The sequence below is a fragment of the Molothrus aeneus genome, chromosome 10, assembly GCF_037042795.1.
Source record: "Molothrus aeneus isolate 106 chromosome 10, BPBGC_Maene_1.0, whole genome shotgun sequence".
Taxonomy (NCBI): Eukaryota; Metazoa; Chordata; class Aves; order Passeriformes; family Icteridae; genus Molothrus; species Molothrus aeneus.
Window position 1 is genome coordinate 10726729 of NC_089655.1, and position 15434 is coordinate 10742162.

Below are 15434 nucleotides of genomic sequence, written 5' to 3' on the forward strand. Positions count from 1 at the left end.
AATTAAAAGTTTTGTGCACAGGAAACCTCCATGTAGAAGAACAGCTTCTACATAAGAACCACAATAAGCCCACATCAATTTTAGTCAGACTACACTGAACTGCTATACCAGTAAAATTCAGACATTTGCTTTTACTCATTTACTTAAGTAATACTAAACTCCAAGTTTTTATGTAAGCACCTTTTACTAAACTATATATCACAGCTATATAGCATTTTTCTCATGCTAAACAGGTATCACATTATGGGATACAAGTGTATTATTTCTACGTTCCAACAATTAAAAGAAGATGCTTTAGCCTTAAACAGAAAAAAAAGAAACTATATTTTAAGAGGGAAGGCAGTAGTGGTTGCAATCTCAAATTTTAGTCAGTTTTATTCACACTTATATGGCTTTAAAATAACTGTCTTCAATCAGAACCATGCTCTCCTCCAGGAGTCAAGCACTGCCAGTGCTGAGATCTATCCCATGTATTATTTGTGTTCCTATTTCAACTACAGCCCTTCAGCCCCTCTTACTGTCATAAAGCAAACCTTGATGTAAATAAGCAAGCACATCTTCATAGCTTTGGAAAAGGAGTTTCAGTGTTTAATTTACAGGCATTTTCACTGTTGAAAACTAACCCAATTGATAATAACTTGCTCTAGGTGACAAAGTCATTGTTCTGGTAACATCCCACCACAGAACCAGGTTAAACACACAAAAAAACCCATGCAATATAACATTCTCAGATGATTCTCAGCAGGCTTAGTATCAGGTTGAAATATCCAATGGCAGCTTCCAAAGCACAAAACTGATAATTTAGGGTAAAAATCAAAACTTTTAACAGGCCCAGTTTGACATTGCAGTGACCCCATCCACACATCTCCACAATAAATAAACATAATAGAAGAGAACATCGTAACATTGAATTCAGACATTTTATTACTAGAACAGATGTAAACAATTTTGAAAATTAAGTTAGATCACTGCTCCCTCTTCTGGCAACAAAGCAGAAATAAAACATACTTAAACATGCAATGTATTTGAGTTCAGAAGTTATCAAACTAGCTCCTATTTCCTTAATCCTAAAACATTCCAGGAATGCAGAGTTGTGGTACTGAAGGATGAAATGATAACTATGCAGTCTCTGACTGGATATTTAACAGAAAAGGAAAAGTGATCTACAAAACTATGACTGATCTGGCCAATAGTGTGACCTTTCAAACACCACAGCATATCTGACCCAGAAACACAACACTGTGTGCAGGTAAGCTCCATGCAGATGAAGGTTAACCTGATATTCATGTATTTACCACACACTTGGCTTAGCAACTCAAGAAATTTGGCAACCTTAAGAAAACAATGTTCTGTAATTAAAAGTCACCAGGCACTGAACTGAAGCAGGCCAGTCACTTGAATTTCCACATGGTCTGTACATATAGAACAAATGTAACTTTTTTGAATATTCAAGAAGTAGTGGCATTTTTACTAGGTATGCTTTGAAACCAAAACTGTAAGTTGAAGTTACCACTACACAATGACTCAAACCTTACTTACATATAGTATATGTAATACTGGGGGTGAGAACAGGACAAAATATGTCATAAGGTAGATAAACAAGACAAAACTCATTTGAAATGGTTGCAGCAGGATCCCATGCCATAGCTACACTTCACAAGTACTCAGAAGTATAGTGATACATCAACATTTCCCTCAGAGCTGGTTGTATTTTACACTAGAAAATGCATTCTTCAACTGGCACTAGGTATAGCACTGTACTACTCCACAGGTAAAATGTGTTGGCCCCACTGAGTTCAGAGATACACCTTCTCATATATAACACACATGGAAAATTAGGTTACTCAGTACTGTAACCCTATGCTGAAATTCTAAGTGAAATGCACTTTTGCTTTACATTAGAAGAATAAAATAATCACCTTGATACAGGAGAGTTTACTGGGGAAAAAAGGCACATTTTCATCCTTTATGTCACCACACCATTTACTCCAAATTACCATTTACCCCAAATCTGTGGGTAGTCATTTTCAAGTAATCAAACTTAAGTTAGGTAACTTCATATTAGCTTAGGACAGGCTATTGATGAGACACCACACATCCACTGTAAATGAAGGTTGACTTAGCTTGTATCAAAACTGGATTTCTGCTAAGGGCAAGAATCTCACAAAGCAGCAGAGCCAGTTTAACAGCTTACCGCTGTTTAAAAGTATGACCCATCCATCTCTTATTTTCCCCAAATCAATCCCAAGATGTATCAAGTACACATCTGACACACACTTTGTTGTTTCAGTATTCTGCCAGTTTGGTGAGCTGAGCTTGCTTAAGGGTCAGATGAGCACATACAGCATCAAGCAGTAGGGCAAAGATGTAATAAAATAGGTTGTCCTTTTCCATAAGTGGCATTAAAAAAATTAGCTGAGCCATCTTTTTAAACTGAACTACTTCAGAGGGTTGTAGAGAATGTACAGTTACCCACTTACTGCTTGGTGGCTGAGCTGCAGAATACATCACACCTTGAGCATCCAGAAACACTGAGCACATTTTTTCCCACTGTTCAAGAATGTTCTACTTGGCAGAAGATCTTTCTTTTCCCAAGTCTTTACTTTTCTGTCTCTGAGCATCTACCAGGATACAACTGAGCTTCTACCTCCCCCTATTTATTTTAAAGGCTAAAAGAGAAAGCGAAGAAAGTCTTCTCACAGCATGTTCCCTTCCTGCTGTTCAATGCCACTCTGCCCTTAAGAAGCCTTCTTAATCAACTTTAAGTCAATCTTACTCTTACCACCTGCATCTTCTGCAAATCCTTTGAGTCTTCCCAATACCATAACTTCAGGACTGCTAATCTCTTCAGACTGAGCCTTCCTCCCTTCACTCACATAGTCATTAAAATTTGGGATAGCCAGCACAGCCTTCAAATCGAAGGTTAGTCCTGTGTCTTTAGGAGTTGCAGGAGGCTGAAAGTGGCAAGTATTCACCAGTAAACAGAGCACAAGCAGTGTTCAGGAAAATGAGATGAAGGACGCCCTGTGTATGCCTGATGGAGGAAAGCACGGGTCACACTGTCACAGACAGACAGCAAGGGCTCGCAGAGGAATTGGTTTGATGTTCATCTCCAGAAGCTGTTTACTCAGCACTATTTCTGTAACACATACAGCAATTGTCACAGACCCACAGGAACAACCTTCAGAGACCATCCAACCCCACTGCTACAGCAGGTTCACCGGTCACATCCAGGCACATTTTGAGTATCTCCAGAAAAGCAGACTCCATCGTCTCTCTGGGCAGCCGGTTCTACCGCTCCGCCACCCTCAAACAGGCTTTTCCTCTTAGTCAGTGGAACTTCCTGTATTCAGTTTGTGTCCTCTGCTGTTTGTCCTGGTGCTGGGCATCACTGAAAAAAAGAGTCTGGCCTAATCTCTTGACAACTACCCCTGAAGTGTTTGTATGCATTGGCAAGTCATCTTTTCTCCAGGCTAAACAGGCACAGGTATCTCAGCCTTTCCTCACCAGAGATGCTCCAGTCCCCTCATTACCTTCATTGCCCTCCACGGGACCTTTTCAGTAGTTCCTTGTCTTCCTTGATCTGGGGAGACCAGAACTGGACACAGCACTCCAGCTGAGGCCTCACCAAGGCAGAGTAGAGGAGCAGGATCAATTTCATAGACCTGTTAGAAGTGCTCTTCCTAATGCATCCCAGAATTTTGTTTGCCTTCTCAGCCACAAGAGCTCACTGCTGGCTCATGCACCACCTGCTCTCCACCAGGGCCCCCCAGGTCCTTCTCTGCAGAGCTGCTTTTCAGCAGGTCAGCTCCTAACCTGCACTGATGTGTGACCCTGCACTTGCCTTTGAACTTCATTAGGTTTCTCTCCACCCACCTCTGCAGCCTCTCCAGGTTTAGCTGAATGGCAGCACAGCCCCTGGTGTATCAGCCACACCTCTGACATCTGTATCATCAGGCTTGCTGAGGGTGCACTCTGTCCCTTTATCCAGGTCACTGATGAACCAGCAGAACAGGACTGAACCCAATATTGACTCCCTGGCAGCTACAGGCCTCCAAGTGGACACTGTGTGCTGATCACAACCTCTGAACTCCACCATCCAGTCAGTTCTCAACCCAGCCCACTGTCATTCACCTCACCCACACTTCCTGAGCTACAAGGATGCTACAGGAGACAGAGTCAAAAGCCTTGCTGAAGTCAAGACAGACAACATCCACCTCTCTCCCTTCATCTATCTACTCAGCCAGCCATTCCATCACAGCAGATTATCAGACTAGTTAAGCATTACTTCCCCTCAGTGAATCCACGTTGACTACTACTGATAACCTTCTTTTACTTCACATGCTTAGAGATGACAATGCAGGATGAGCTCTTCCATCATGTTTCCAGGGATGGAGGTGAGGCTGACCAGACTAGAGTTTCAAACATCATCTTCCTTGCCCTTTCTGAAGTGACAATGGCTTTCCTCAGGCAAATCTGCTGTTCTCCCTGACCTTTCAAAGATGATAGACAATGGCTTAGCAGTAACATCTGCCAGCTCCTTCAGCACTTGCAGGTGCATCCCATCACGGGCCATAGATTTGTGGGTGTCAAGTTTACCTAAATGATCTCTAATCCAAACCCCTCAAAGAAAACCAGGTTTAAGCACCTGCAAGAACTTCAGAAGTAAACTTCAGAATTAAAGTAGAAGTAGAGGCTTTCTTATGGCAGACATATATACTGCTTATGCCCTGACATCATCCTATTTTGCATGCCAAGCACTCATGTTTATGAGTCAGAAGGAAAATACATTCAAACAGGCTAAACCTGAAATAGCGCAGCCTAACAAATCAAACTAAAATATCTTAACTTCACATTTAAGTGTGTTTACTTGTCAGCATTTTTTAAGGAAGATTTTGTTGTGCAAAAGAAAAGTTCTGAATGCAGCTGTACTGTAATCACTTATTAAGTCTGAACATATTACTCAAGTCAAAACAAAGTTAGACAAACTTTCACAGTTCATAACCTAGAAAGCCCTTCATGTGCAGTTCAGAAAGGCAATCAGGAGTGATTTACTTGTTAGGACTGGAATTTTAGTCTTCAGATTGGCTCCTGTGTGACGCTGCTCTTCTCACCAGTTGAGATAGGGTAAAAAGAGCTGTAGCAGGGCAAGGCAAGACAGCCTCCTGTTCTTGTAATATTCCACTATTACCCTCCCTCAGTACCAACCCAGACATCCCCAGCTCTTACTAAAGCACCACACAGCCTGTCACCACAACTAAACAAAGTATCTCCAAGCTTACTATCTGCTATCTTACTGCCTCAATCCCAAATCCACAATTCCAAGGCTCTAACTACCATCACCCAAACCAGCACTGTACCCACAATCCCAAATAAACTGATTCAGAGCACTCTTTTCTCCCTCACCTCTGCCAAATCCCTCAAAGGAAGGAGTTGCATACCATTCACACTCCATCTTTATGTTCACATGGTTTTTCAGTGCATACTCCAATAACCTCCCTAACCCTCCAAATCTCCAAGTATTAGGTAGAGATAAGAGCTGTCCCAGGCAGGGACAGCTATCCTAAGTTACCCTGCTCTTAGCACTGTCCCAGCCATTGTTGCCAGCATCCTCCTACTTAGGGGCAACAAGACAATACACAAAGGACAGCAAAGATTTCCCCAATAATGAAAACGTAACTGAGCTTGATTTTATATTGTTGCATAATCAGTAACATGACCCAATTGGCAATGTTTGAAAAGCCCCTCCAACATATATGGCCTGAAAGGGATGTGAATATAGTCAAGTCACAAGAACAAAACGAGAAACTTGCTTTCTTCCTCTCTTCCCCCTTTTCCCCAGGAAGAAATATTCAACTACTCAAATAGATGTGAAGAACTTGAGTGTAGCCTGTTTTTATTATTCCAATATATTCTTTAGTTGTTATTCAGTGATGTCACTGCTCCGTTATGGAGACTGCTATGTAGAGCTTGACACTCTGAAAGTCACCTGGGCTGGATTTAACACCTATTAAGCTATCCAGGAGGGATGGACAAGAAACCTCAGGGTATTGCCCTCATTCTCCCTTCAGCATGTGAAAAACTTCTGCAAAGATGGCAACCATGTTTCTCCTCATTCTTCTCTTCAGTAGAGTAAGTCAGATCAGCTGCTGTTATTTTTCATTCAAAGATCACAACCCCTAACAATGATCCTTGCACTCCTCAAACTGCATCATCTTCAGAAAATAACAGCATTGCATTTATACAGACATGACTTACCAGATAGGGCTTTGAGAACCTGGTGTAGTGGAAGGCGGACCTGCCTGTAGCAGGGGTTTTGGAATTTAAGATCCCTTTCAACCAAAGCCTATCAAGTTTAAGCTTTTCGTTTCTACACAGAATTACTATGACTTCTAAGGATTTGTTTCCAGGTAGAGGGGTGTACACCTCAATTTCATCTAGACCACTCTTTGCTTTCCTGCTTTACAAAGCCCCACAGTGTTAATATTTGTGTGAGACATCACTTTCTTCTGCTCCCTTATCCTCTAAGGTTACTGGTCTGCTACAGAAAACAAATTTGAACTCACCCACTCTTTCTTGAAAACCTACCCTAGTGGTTCATTTTTTTCATGTTTTCATGACACTTCTCAGCATTATGCAAAATGTGTATTTTGTTAAAAAACTTCAAATTTTTCCAAATAGTTTGAAAGTGCATGTCACACACACTTTCTCTTTTTTAAAAAGACTAAGCTAACAGTAGTTATTATTGATTCCAAGATCACCTCAACCTGTTGTCAGAGAGCACTATTTGGAAAGTTGAGACTGTTTGAAAACATCATAGTTTAAGACTTCTGTTCTAGGTTGGGCTCTTACAGTGATATTTGGTGATCAATGATATTTACTGGAGTATGTTTTGCTGCAATCTATGGTAAAGAGGCATTAGACATTTTAGACTTCCTAATATCATCTGTCAGTACTTTTCCCCTTCCTCAAATTGAAATGTTATCTACAGAAAATAACTTGGTTCTCCATCACATGTAGAAACATCTCTCACCATGCTTGGTGCCCCTTAGCAGTGACATTTCATACACACACCAAGTCCACACCACCTTCGTTTTGTCACACCTATTTGAGCACCTTCTAGCAAAAAACCTTGAGCTCTTCTATGACCTGAAAGTTAAGTCATAGTACCTTTCTCAGTTCAGTTTTTGCAGTAACAGTTTAGGCTCAAATTCTAAATGCTGTTCTCTCAAGGTACACAAGACATACACTCACAATCCTTTACATTGTACTATTCCACCCTTCCCTTTCTCACTCCTTTAAGAATTTTTTTTAACTTATCACATGAATTAGTCTCTGCCTTCATCTTCTTGTTCACTTGCTGGGGGTAAAGTCTCTTTCTCCTTCCTGCTGCCTTTCTTCATTGTCTGTTGCCTGACTTATCTCAGAACTTGTTGGTCGTTCCCATTGGTCCCTGACTTCTAGTCACTTCCCTCTCCTTTCACCCTGTGCAAATTCAGAGTTTTGATTCTGGAATTCATCACATGGTAGCCTTGAATCACAGAGCAGGCAGGGGAAAAAAAACTTTGCTGTAAAGCAAATAACTCCTCTCTCCTTCTCAAATGCCATTCTTCATCTGTTAGGTGAGGTCATTCCAGAATCAATACTCCAGTCATGCACACTAGCCAAAACTGTAAATTTAACTGACCTATGTTGATTCTACAGAAAGAGAGCCAGTTGCTTTTGATTATTTCACCTACTTCCAGCATTAGTATTAGCTATGGATGTGTCCCCGTTCAGACAAGCTACTTGTGATCACGCCTAAGTAAAGGAACAACAGTCAGCAAGCTTAGGAATCCAACTTCTTACCTCAAGTTTAGAGAATGCAAGCAGTAAATAAACCATTCAGTAGACAAAGACAGTAAAACACTTTTTTTAAAAAACAATTGTTCAAGACAACAGAGTTACAAGCATATCTGCATACTAGCAAGCAGGTGCTCTGCTTGGAAACAGCCTGCATTTCTCAGTGATCATGTTTAGGAACAGTAGCTGCTATTCCAACTCAGCACCAGAGAGAAGCCATACTTTGTAAGAACAACTTAGAAAATAAAGTGACTGATATGCCCAGCACTATGTACACCAGGTTTACAAGACTACAGTTCTTAAATGTCAGATCCCCACAACAAGGAAGAAACAGGGAAGTAAGTCTCAAAGAGGATACCACATATGATCCATTTGTTTTCCAGCATTTATCATTCCCACTTCCAAACAGAAGACAGAAAATGAGGGGGAATAAAAATCTGACAAAAGGAATATAATCAAGAGTGTTTTATAACATATATGCCCCCATCACAACATCTAATTATTTTGCATGTATTTTTAAAATTGATTTGTTAGACACAGAAGCAACTTAAATTCACAGAACACTGATTGAACTTAAATTGTCTGTTTTAGCTGTCAATTTCCGTCACAGCTTAACTCAGCAGAACATACTAAAAATTAATTTCTAGGAAGATCATAAGCAGCTTGAAAAAACAGAAGTATTTGTTTAGAAGACTTGATTTTAAAACATATGTGTTTATTCTTCCAGAAAAGAATACTAGAAAAGAATACTTACTTGCTAGCTTAGCCTGTAGTCCTGAAGGTCCAGGTTTTGATGTCTCTGATTTGGAAGAGCCTGGTAGAGACAGTTTTGTTTTAGGGAGACTGACTTTGGGGCTAAATCGAGCAGCCCAGTCAAACTTTGAAGAGCCACCTGTTTTACTTGGTTCTTTGTCCCTGCTACTCCTTCTTGGACTGGGGCTGGATGCAGAACGGGAACGTCTAGCCTTACTCTGGTCCTTTCCCTGTTTCACTCTGGCACCCTGAGGAACAGTAGAAGAAGCAGAGGCAACAGCAGAAGAGGAGGAGGAGGTGGAAGCTGAAGAAGAAGAATCGGTGATGGTGCTACACCCAGCTTTGGCTGAGGTCACCGATTTTGAAGCCAGCTTGGAGACTTTTGCTGACTTTTCTTCAGTGCCAGTTGATTCAACTGATGACCCACTCTCTATACAAGACAGATTCTCTGTCCTTTTCCTTTTCTGACTTCGGGAGCTACCAGCAGCTCCACCCTTTCTGGTGTGAGCCTTGCTTGTTGATGGCAATTGTGTAGACTTGGGCTGCTCTTGGTCTGAGTGTCTTCTCTCAGATTTAGTATGTGGCTTGTTAGTTTCTGAGGAAGTTTCAGTGTGTTGAAGTGCTTTGGGTTTTTTAGCAGAGCTAGGAGAATTGGTCCTCCTGTAATCTGGACTAGCACTGCGTTTAACTCCTCGAGAATTGTCTTTCTTAGGCACTTGCCCCGTTTTTTGCTTTTCTGAAGTATTGACTCTCTCTGGATCTTCTTGTTGTGGTATTAAAACAGCAGATGAACTACAGCCTCTGTAGAAGTAAGCAGGAACAGCATTAGAGTTGAACTCAAGAAGCCTTGCAGTTTGTAAGAATTTTGCATGATAAATGTCATCATTGTTTAATAATAAAGGATACTGCATGTAAGAAACACTGTTCAGCTTACCCTGAAGCAAACAAACAAAAACCCCCACATGCTTGGATGCGAACAGTCGTACTGCACATATCTGCTAGCATAAAACCTAAGGATATTGCAAAACAAAAGCACAATACACCACTTTTTTTAAAAAAAAGTAAATTTAACTTGAATAGATTTCACTTTTTTATATGTATGTCAAACTGATTAAAACCAAACAAAAAAAAAAAAATCGAGCCATGAAGCTATTAACTGAATGTTTGAGAATATAAGTTCCACAAGAGAGTAAGGAGTGTTCAGTAATGCATAACTAGTCATAACTGGATTCTAGTTCAAGAAAGGCTCTTAAAGAAAGGATAGTTTCTCATCAATCTTTAAATTGATGTAGTGAATCACCTACAAAATTGGCAAAATTCTCTTCTATGTAATAGAAAACTGTTGCAATGTGTATATAGCAGAAGCATAGGAAGAGCAGACAAGCAATACCAAGATTACCCTGAACACAGGACTACAGGCCTTTATATTACTGCACATTTCAATTCATATTGGACATTGCTCTAAACTCCTTGGGCAATCTTCCCCCAACATGAAGCACAAGAAGGGGAGAAACACCTTGCAAGTATTCCAGGACTAGTTATGCAGAAATCATTTCCTCCCCATCACTGATGGAATGCTCTTAGTTGGTGAATTAGAAAAAGAAAAAGCAAACAGAACTGGAAACACTGAAATCTATCCAGTGAATGCAATACCTAGATTAGTTAAATATCCATTAGTCATATGTTTTATTAGAACTCTGTGTAACTCAATAATTATACAAGTTTTTCAAGTGCAGATAACACTGGTTAACATATGAATATGAAGCACAATTACCTTTTAGAAAAGTGTCCCTTGGACTGTTCAGAAGTAGTATTAGACTGCACTTTGGGTGTCTTTGAAATAGATTTTCTACTCTCAGGAGGGCTATGTGCCTTATGCTTTGCCCGCCCTAAATGTGACCTGTCAGTAGAAAGTCAAAACAGAAAGCTATCAGGATTCTAAGATACAGATACAGACCTGTAGGTGGAATATTGTTTATTTTTGTAGTATTTATACATATTAATTCACAGCTACCAATTTTTCCATATCAGCTCCTAATATTAAAGCAGCATGTCACAAGAACCACCCGATGCAGTTACAAGTCACTACCAGTGTAACTGTTTTGCAAAGCACACAATTATTTAGTAATTTTAAATGAATAAAACATCTTACATCTGAATTTTGCAGATAAGTTCAGATCTTTTTAGTGTGCAAGATTACTGAATTATTCACTTAATGATTAACCTAGCAGAGTAAAGCACAAGACTAGAGCATCTGTCAAAGATCTCTTCTCAAAAATAGATATATTCTCATCTACCTCCAAATTCCAGGCATTAAGTCTTTATACAGTTATGATTATTTACATCTTTACTCTTCAGTTAAAAAAAAAAAAAAACAAACAAAAAACAAGTGCTCAGAATGGGAATGCAGCCAGTTCCACTTGGTAGGAAAGCTCAACCATACCAGTTATTTTCTGGCTGCAACATCTACCAGTTCATAAGATTGAGAACTATGTGGTAACAGCTGAAGGAAGAGGAATGAAGAAATGCACACCACCAATGAAGGCAGTCAAATGAGACAGGAAACTTGTGATGTCAAAGACTGGAACGAGTTTCACATAGATAAGCTGTAAGAGGTCTTCTAAGCAGCTTTCAGCTGCATGAAAAAAATGGTTTATTGTATGAGCTCTGACTGAAGGACAAAGATAATACTGTACACTGGATAAAGTTTAAGTCTTAAGTGACATCTTTATATATTCCACATTTACTTTGAAACCCACTCAGAATTACCATCTGCAAGACTCAAAAGAGAATGCTCATCAGCATTTAAAACAGGACAGCATAAATAATTTCTAAGGCAAGAGACATCTCACTTGCACTTCCCTGGATAAAATGCAGTTTTTGACTCAGCTGGCACCAGGAAAACCCTACTGAACATATGCTACCTACACAGAAGGCCCAAGAACCACCAACCTTTGAAAAATCTCAAACTAGTCTGGTATTAATGCTGAAAGAAGTGAAGTTTCAAAGTTAAAGAACTGCTGATTACATGGTCACATGCTATTAACCCAGGCCTAGACAGCTTTTGAGTTGAGCTCAGCAAACACCCATGGAGGATGGGGAAGAATGTAGACTTCCAATTTATGTATCCTGCTCCAGCCCATGACCCCAAACATCACAAAGCTTAGCCAATAGACTAAGTGGAACTGGCAAGAGTTCCAAAAGCTTTAAAATGAACAACTTCCAGTGAAATGCCAGAAGTCTGGTAGTAAAGGCAGAGCTAAGTATACTACTGACCACCAGAAAGCTTCCCCATCCTCTTCAGGACTTCAACACAAACTTGAATCTCAGTAGAAAACAAGTATCAAGTTTAACCATCCAGATGATAACCAAATGCTAATTCACTTAAGAGTCAAAACAGTAAAACTTCAGTAATATGACTGTTTTTCTTGATAACTTTCCTCCTTCTGCTTTCTTCTGAATTATTCTCATTTAGGCAGTTAGTCAGATGAATGCACATAGACAGTACATATTCAACATTTTCTGTGCCCCATCTAAGAGTGTGACAGTCTGAAAAGATTAAATTAACAGCATCTTCTCCAGACTCCAGTAATTAAGTTTTATTTATCATACTATAAGAAATATTGTTTACTATCAAAAGCAAGTGAAATAAAACTCTTGAGGTCACAATAGCAAACTCCATCAAGGTAAACTTGGGAATGTTTCACCTAATCTTGAGTATTTGGATTTTCCTTTTCCCAACAAAAGATTAAGGCGTGAAATTTAATTTTCCCCATGAAATGTTTTTATTATGGGAGTAACAGACATTATTACATAATTTGCACTTGGCAGGAATCTCAAGTTTTATGTAAGCTAAACTCATCAGGGTTCATTTATTCTGAAGTATATTTTAAAAGATTACTTTCCTGTAAAGATTTTTGTTTTGCTTTAGATATTCACAAAACACTATAACTGAAGAACTTTTCAACTAAAATACTGCTAAAACAATAGATGCAAAACATGCACTGAAGAGTTTCCACTTGTTTCTGGCTCCTCCCCTTTCGCATTTAAACCCTTCTGATTCTAATAAGTTTTACAAATACACTTTCATACCAACATCCAATTTGTATGGACTGTTAAAGCTACAGCCACATCCTAGGGATCATGAATACATGCAGAGTATTAGCATTTGCTTTGCCTTCTTTATCCATCAAGCACTCAGCACAAACAGCCTTCTGAGCAGAAAGGTTACATCACAAATGGGGAGTCACAACTGAGATTTTTTTTTTAAACTGTGCTCTCATATCTCACTGTGAGTTTAATCATTCACCTTGCATAAATTACAAAAAGAAGGCCACAATACAATAGCAACTGTGCATGCAGTAGCATGTCAGTCACCAGGAACATGACATGAACTCTCCTCTCAGGTTTATACAAGAACACAGAATTTGATTACAGGATTAAGGTAAAACCTTTAACCATACATCAACAAGTATCACTGTCCCAATTTATATTTAAGTTGTGCCAGCTTACTTAAGGTCTCCTTACAAAAGTTAACGCACATACAAAGGTAGTTAGAATAGTCTGTAAAGCTCAGAATAAGCAATGCTTGCAGTGCAATCAAGTGCTATAGAAGATATATGCACAACTGGAAGGCAGATTTTAAGGTTGTAAGCTACATGTATTTTGGTCTATAAACCAAGGCTTTCCACTTGTAACTTACAATTACAAGTTCTGCAGTCTTTTCCATTAATGTACCATTCATTAAGAACTGTCATTCCAGCAAGAAGTGTTTTGAGAGACTAAGGTCCTCATTAATGACAAAATATCATGAGCTAAGTATTTATGAGCTTGCATTCTTCCATTTCCACTCTCAGGGGTACCTCCAGAAAGACTGAGCTCCTGCTGCACCTTCAAGCTGTGTTTTGTAGGATTTTTTTTGTTTTCCTTCCCTCCCCAAATTAAAGACAATTTCATAAACAGCTCCAAGGCTTCATTCAACTGGGCAAAGCTGTCTGCTGATGCAGATTTTAGTTCAGAGGCAGACACTCAAGTTTAGAGTAACACAAATATACAGAAGTTGACAAGATAACCACCATTTAGCTTGCTGTGTTATATAAACAACATGGTGGAAAATGCCAGCTCTGAGAAAAACCATAATAAAGAACCAACTAGAACCTGTTCTCAGAGAGTTACTCTGTGCATATTAAAAAAACCTTTTGAAGTTAGTTAATAAACAAAATGTTTAATCTAAGTCATGTCCCTTAGCAGCTGAAAGAGAGCTATTAAATGCTTCCAAACAAAGTCTGCAAAAACTACTCTTTTATTTCTGTCAAAAATGAGATTAAGAAAGGCAATAGCACAGATGAAAAAAAGCTGTGGAAAACCACCTACTTTCTCTCCTCAGAAATACTCTCAATGTCTTCCCCACCAACTCAAACATCATGTTTAGGTTTTTACAGGTCTCACATAAGTTCTTACCAGTTAACATATCACCAAGGCTGGTCCAAAACCAAATCTCCTGTTCAGAACAAAAGCAATATAACTGACAAAAGCGCTCTTTCTGCTTATATTAAAGTCCTACACACAGCCAACAAGGATCTCATTTATCATTTAGCCTTCAATTCCAAATACACAAGAACATGTATATATTTTCTTCCAAAACATTAAACTTTATAAGTAAAGTACCCTACTTCAGTAGTTATTTATGTCAAAGTGATATGCTAGTTAAATACTACTACTCCTAAAGATTACTTAAGACTAATAATATGCAAAAAGATAACCACCGTCATTTAATGCCACTACTTAAAAAAAATACTTTTTGCAGCACTGGTAAAGAAAGTTCTAGTACATGGGACCACATCCATATACTCTATACAGTCAAACATTGCTCACAACTGAAAGGAACAATCAACTGCTCCACGTCCAGAAAAGATCTTATTATGTCCCTTACAATACCACTTCCAAATTGCTCCCATTCGAAGTAAATCCTATGGCATCACTGGGAACTAAGCCAGGAGGGCACAATTCTTCAACACACATGGTAACAATGTCAATATACAGTTATAAGAATGCAATAAGTACCTTCCACCCCTTCTACCCCTATAAAAAGAAAGCTTCATTAACACATCTGCTTCAGTTACTGCTGCAAAGGGAAACTGTAGCAGCAGCTCTCTGACCACAGAGAACAGGGACAGGCCAAGCTTTTTCCCTGGGGAAAGCTGCAAGAAACTGTAAGAAAACTCAAAGAAAGAATTTAAAAAATTCTTATCTCTACTTGCTACACCTGTTGCTAGACAAATGTAGAATGTGTTATAGAGATTTGTTTACCAAAGGTAGTAATGTGGTAGTTAGTTAATCAATGAAGTCAAAACTGGTGCAATCATAGCAGTAATTCTACATTCAGAGGTAAACACTAAATACTTTTCAAAATGGTAGTAAAACCAGTAAGAACTATAATACCCACAAGATCTAAAATTCATCCAAAGCACAGTTATTGCAACATAACTAATGACAGAAGAAAGTGAAGAATCACATTAGTCCAACTTCACTAAGGCCAATTTGCTCGAATGCATACATGGGGAGGGAATGACACCACCACCAGCTCATATATCCCTTTTCAAACACAGACCCCTTTCTTCTTTTAGAGAAAAGCACACATCACTGTCACAGCACAAGTTGCAAATAAACAGCATCTGTCTTTCTACACTTCCTTGAGCCTAGTATCATTGCTTGTACCTTTAAACAATGCACCTCAAAATCAAACTCTAAAAGCTCCTATCAAGTTACTATACTGAGTATGAATTGCTGGTAAAACTCCAGCAGAAAACCATTACAGGCGTCCCCTGCTCATGGTGACT

The 15434-nt window shown here is 39.1% G+C and overlaps 1 protein-coding gene across 7 annotated transcripts in view; it reads right to left on the bottom strand.

Moving 5' to 3' along the window:
- Positions 1 to 15434, bottom strand: part of TRIP12 (thyroid hormone receptor interactor 12) — a 79160-nt gene that overhangs the window by 34151 nt on the left and 29575 nt on the right. For 4 of the 7 annotated variants that reach the window (XM_066557069.1, XM_066557067.1, XM_066557068.1 and 1 more), the window contains exons 3-4: positions 10370 to 10495; positions 8597 to 9396 (exon numbers count right to left, since the gene is read on the bottom strand). In XM_066557069.1, the coding sequence (XP_066413166.1) occupies positions 8597 to 9396; positions 10370 to 10495 (926 nt within the window). The remainder of the gene's footprint in view (positions 1 to 8596; positions 9397 to 10369; positions 10496 to 15434) is intronic. The other 3 variants (XM_066557072.1, XM_066557071.1, XM_066557070.1) reach the window with 1 other exon arrangement.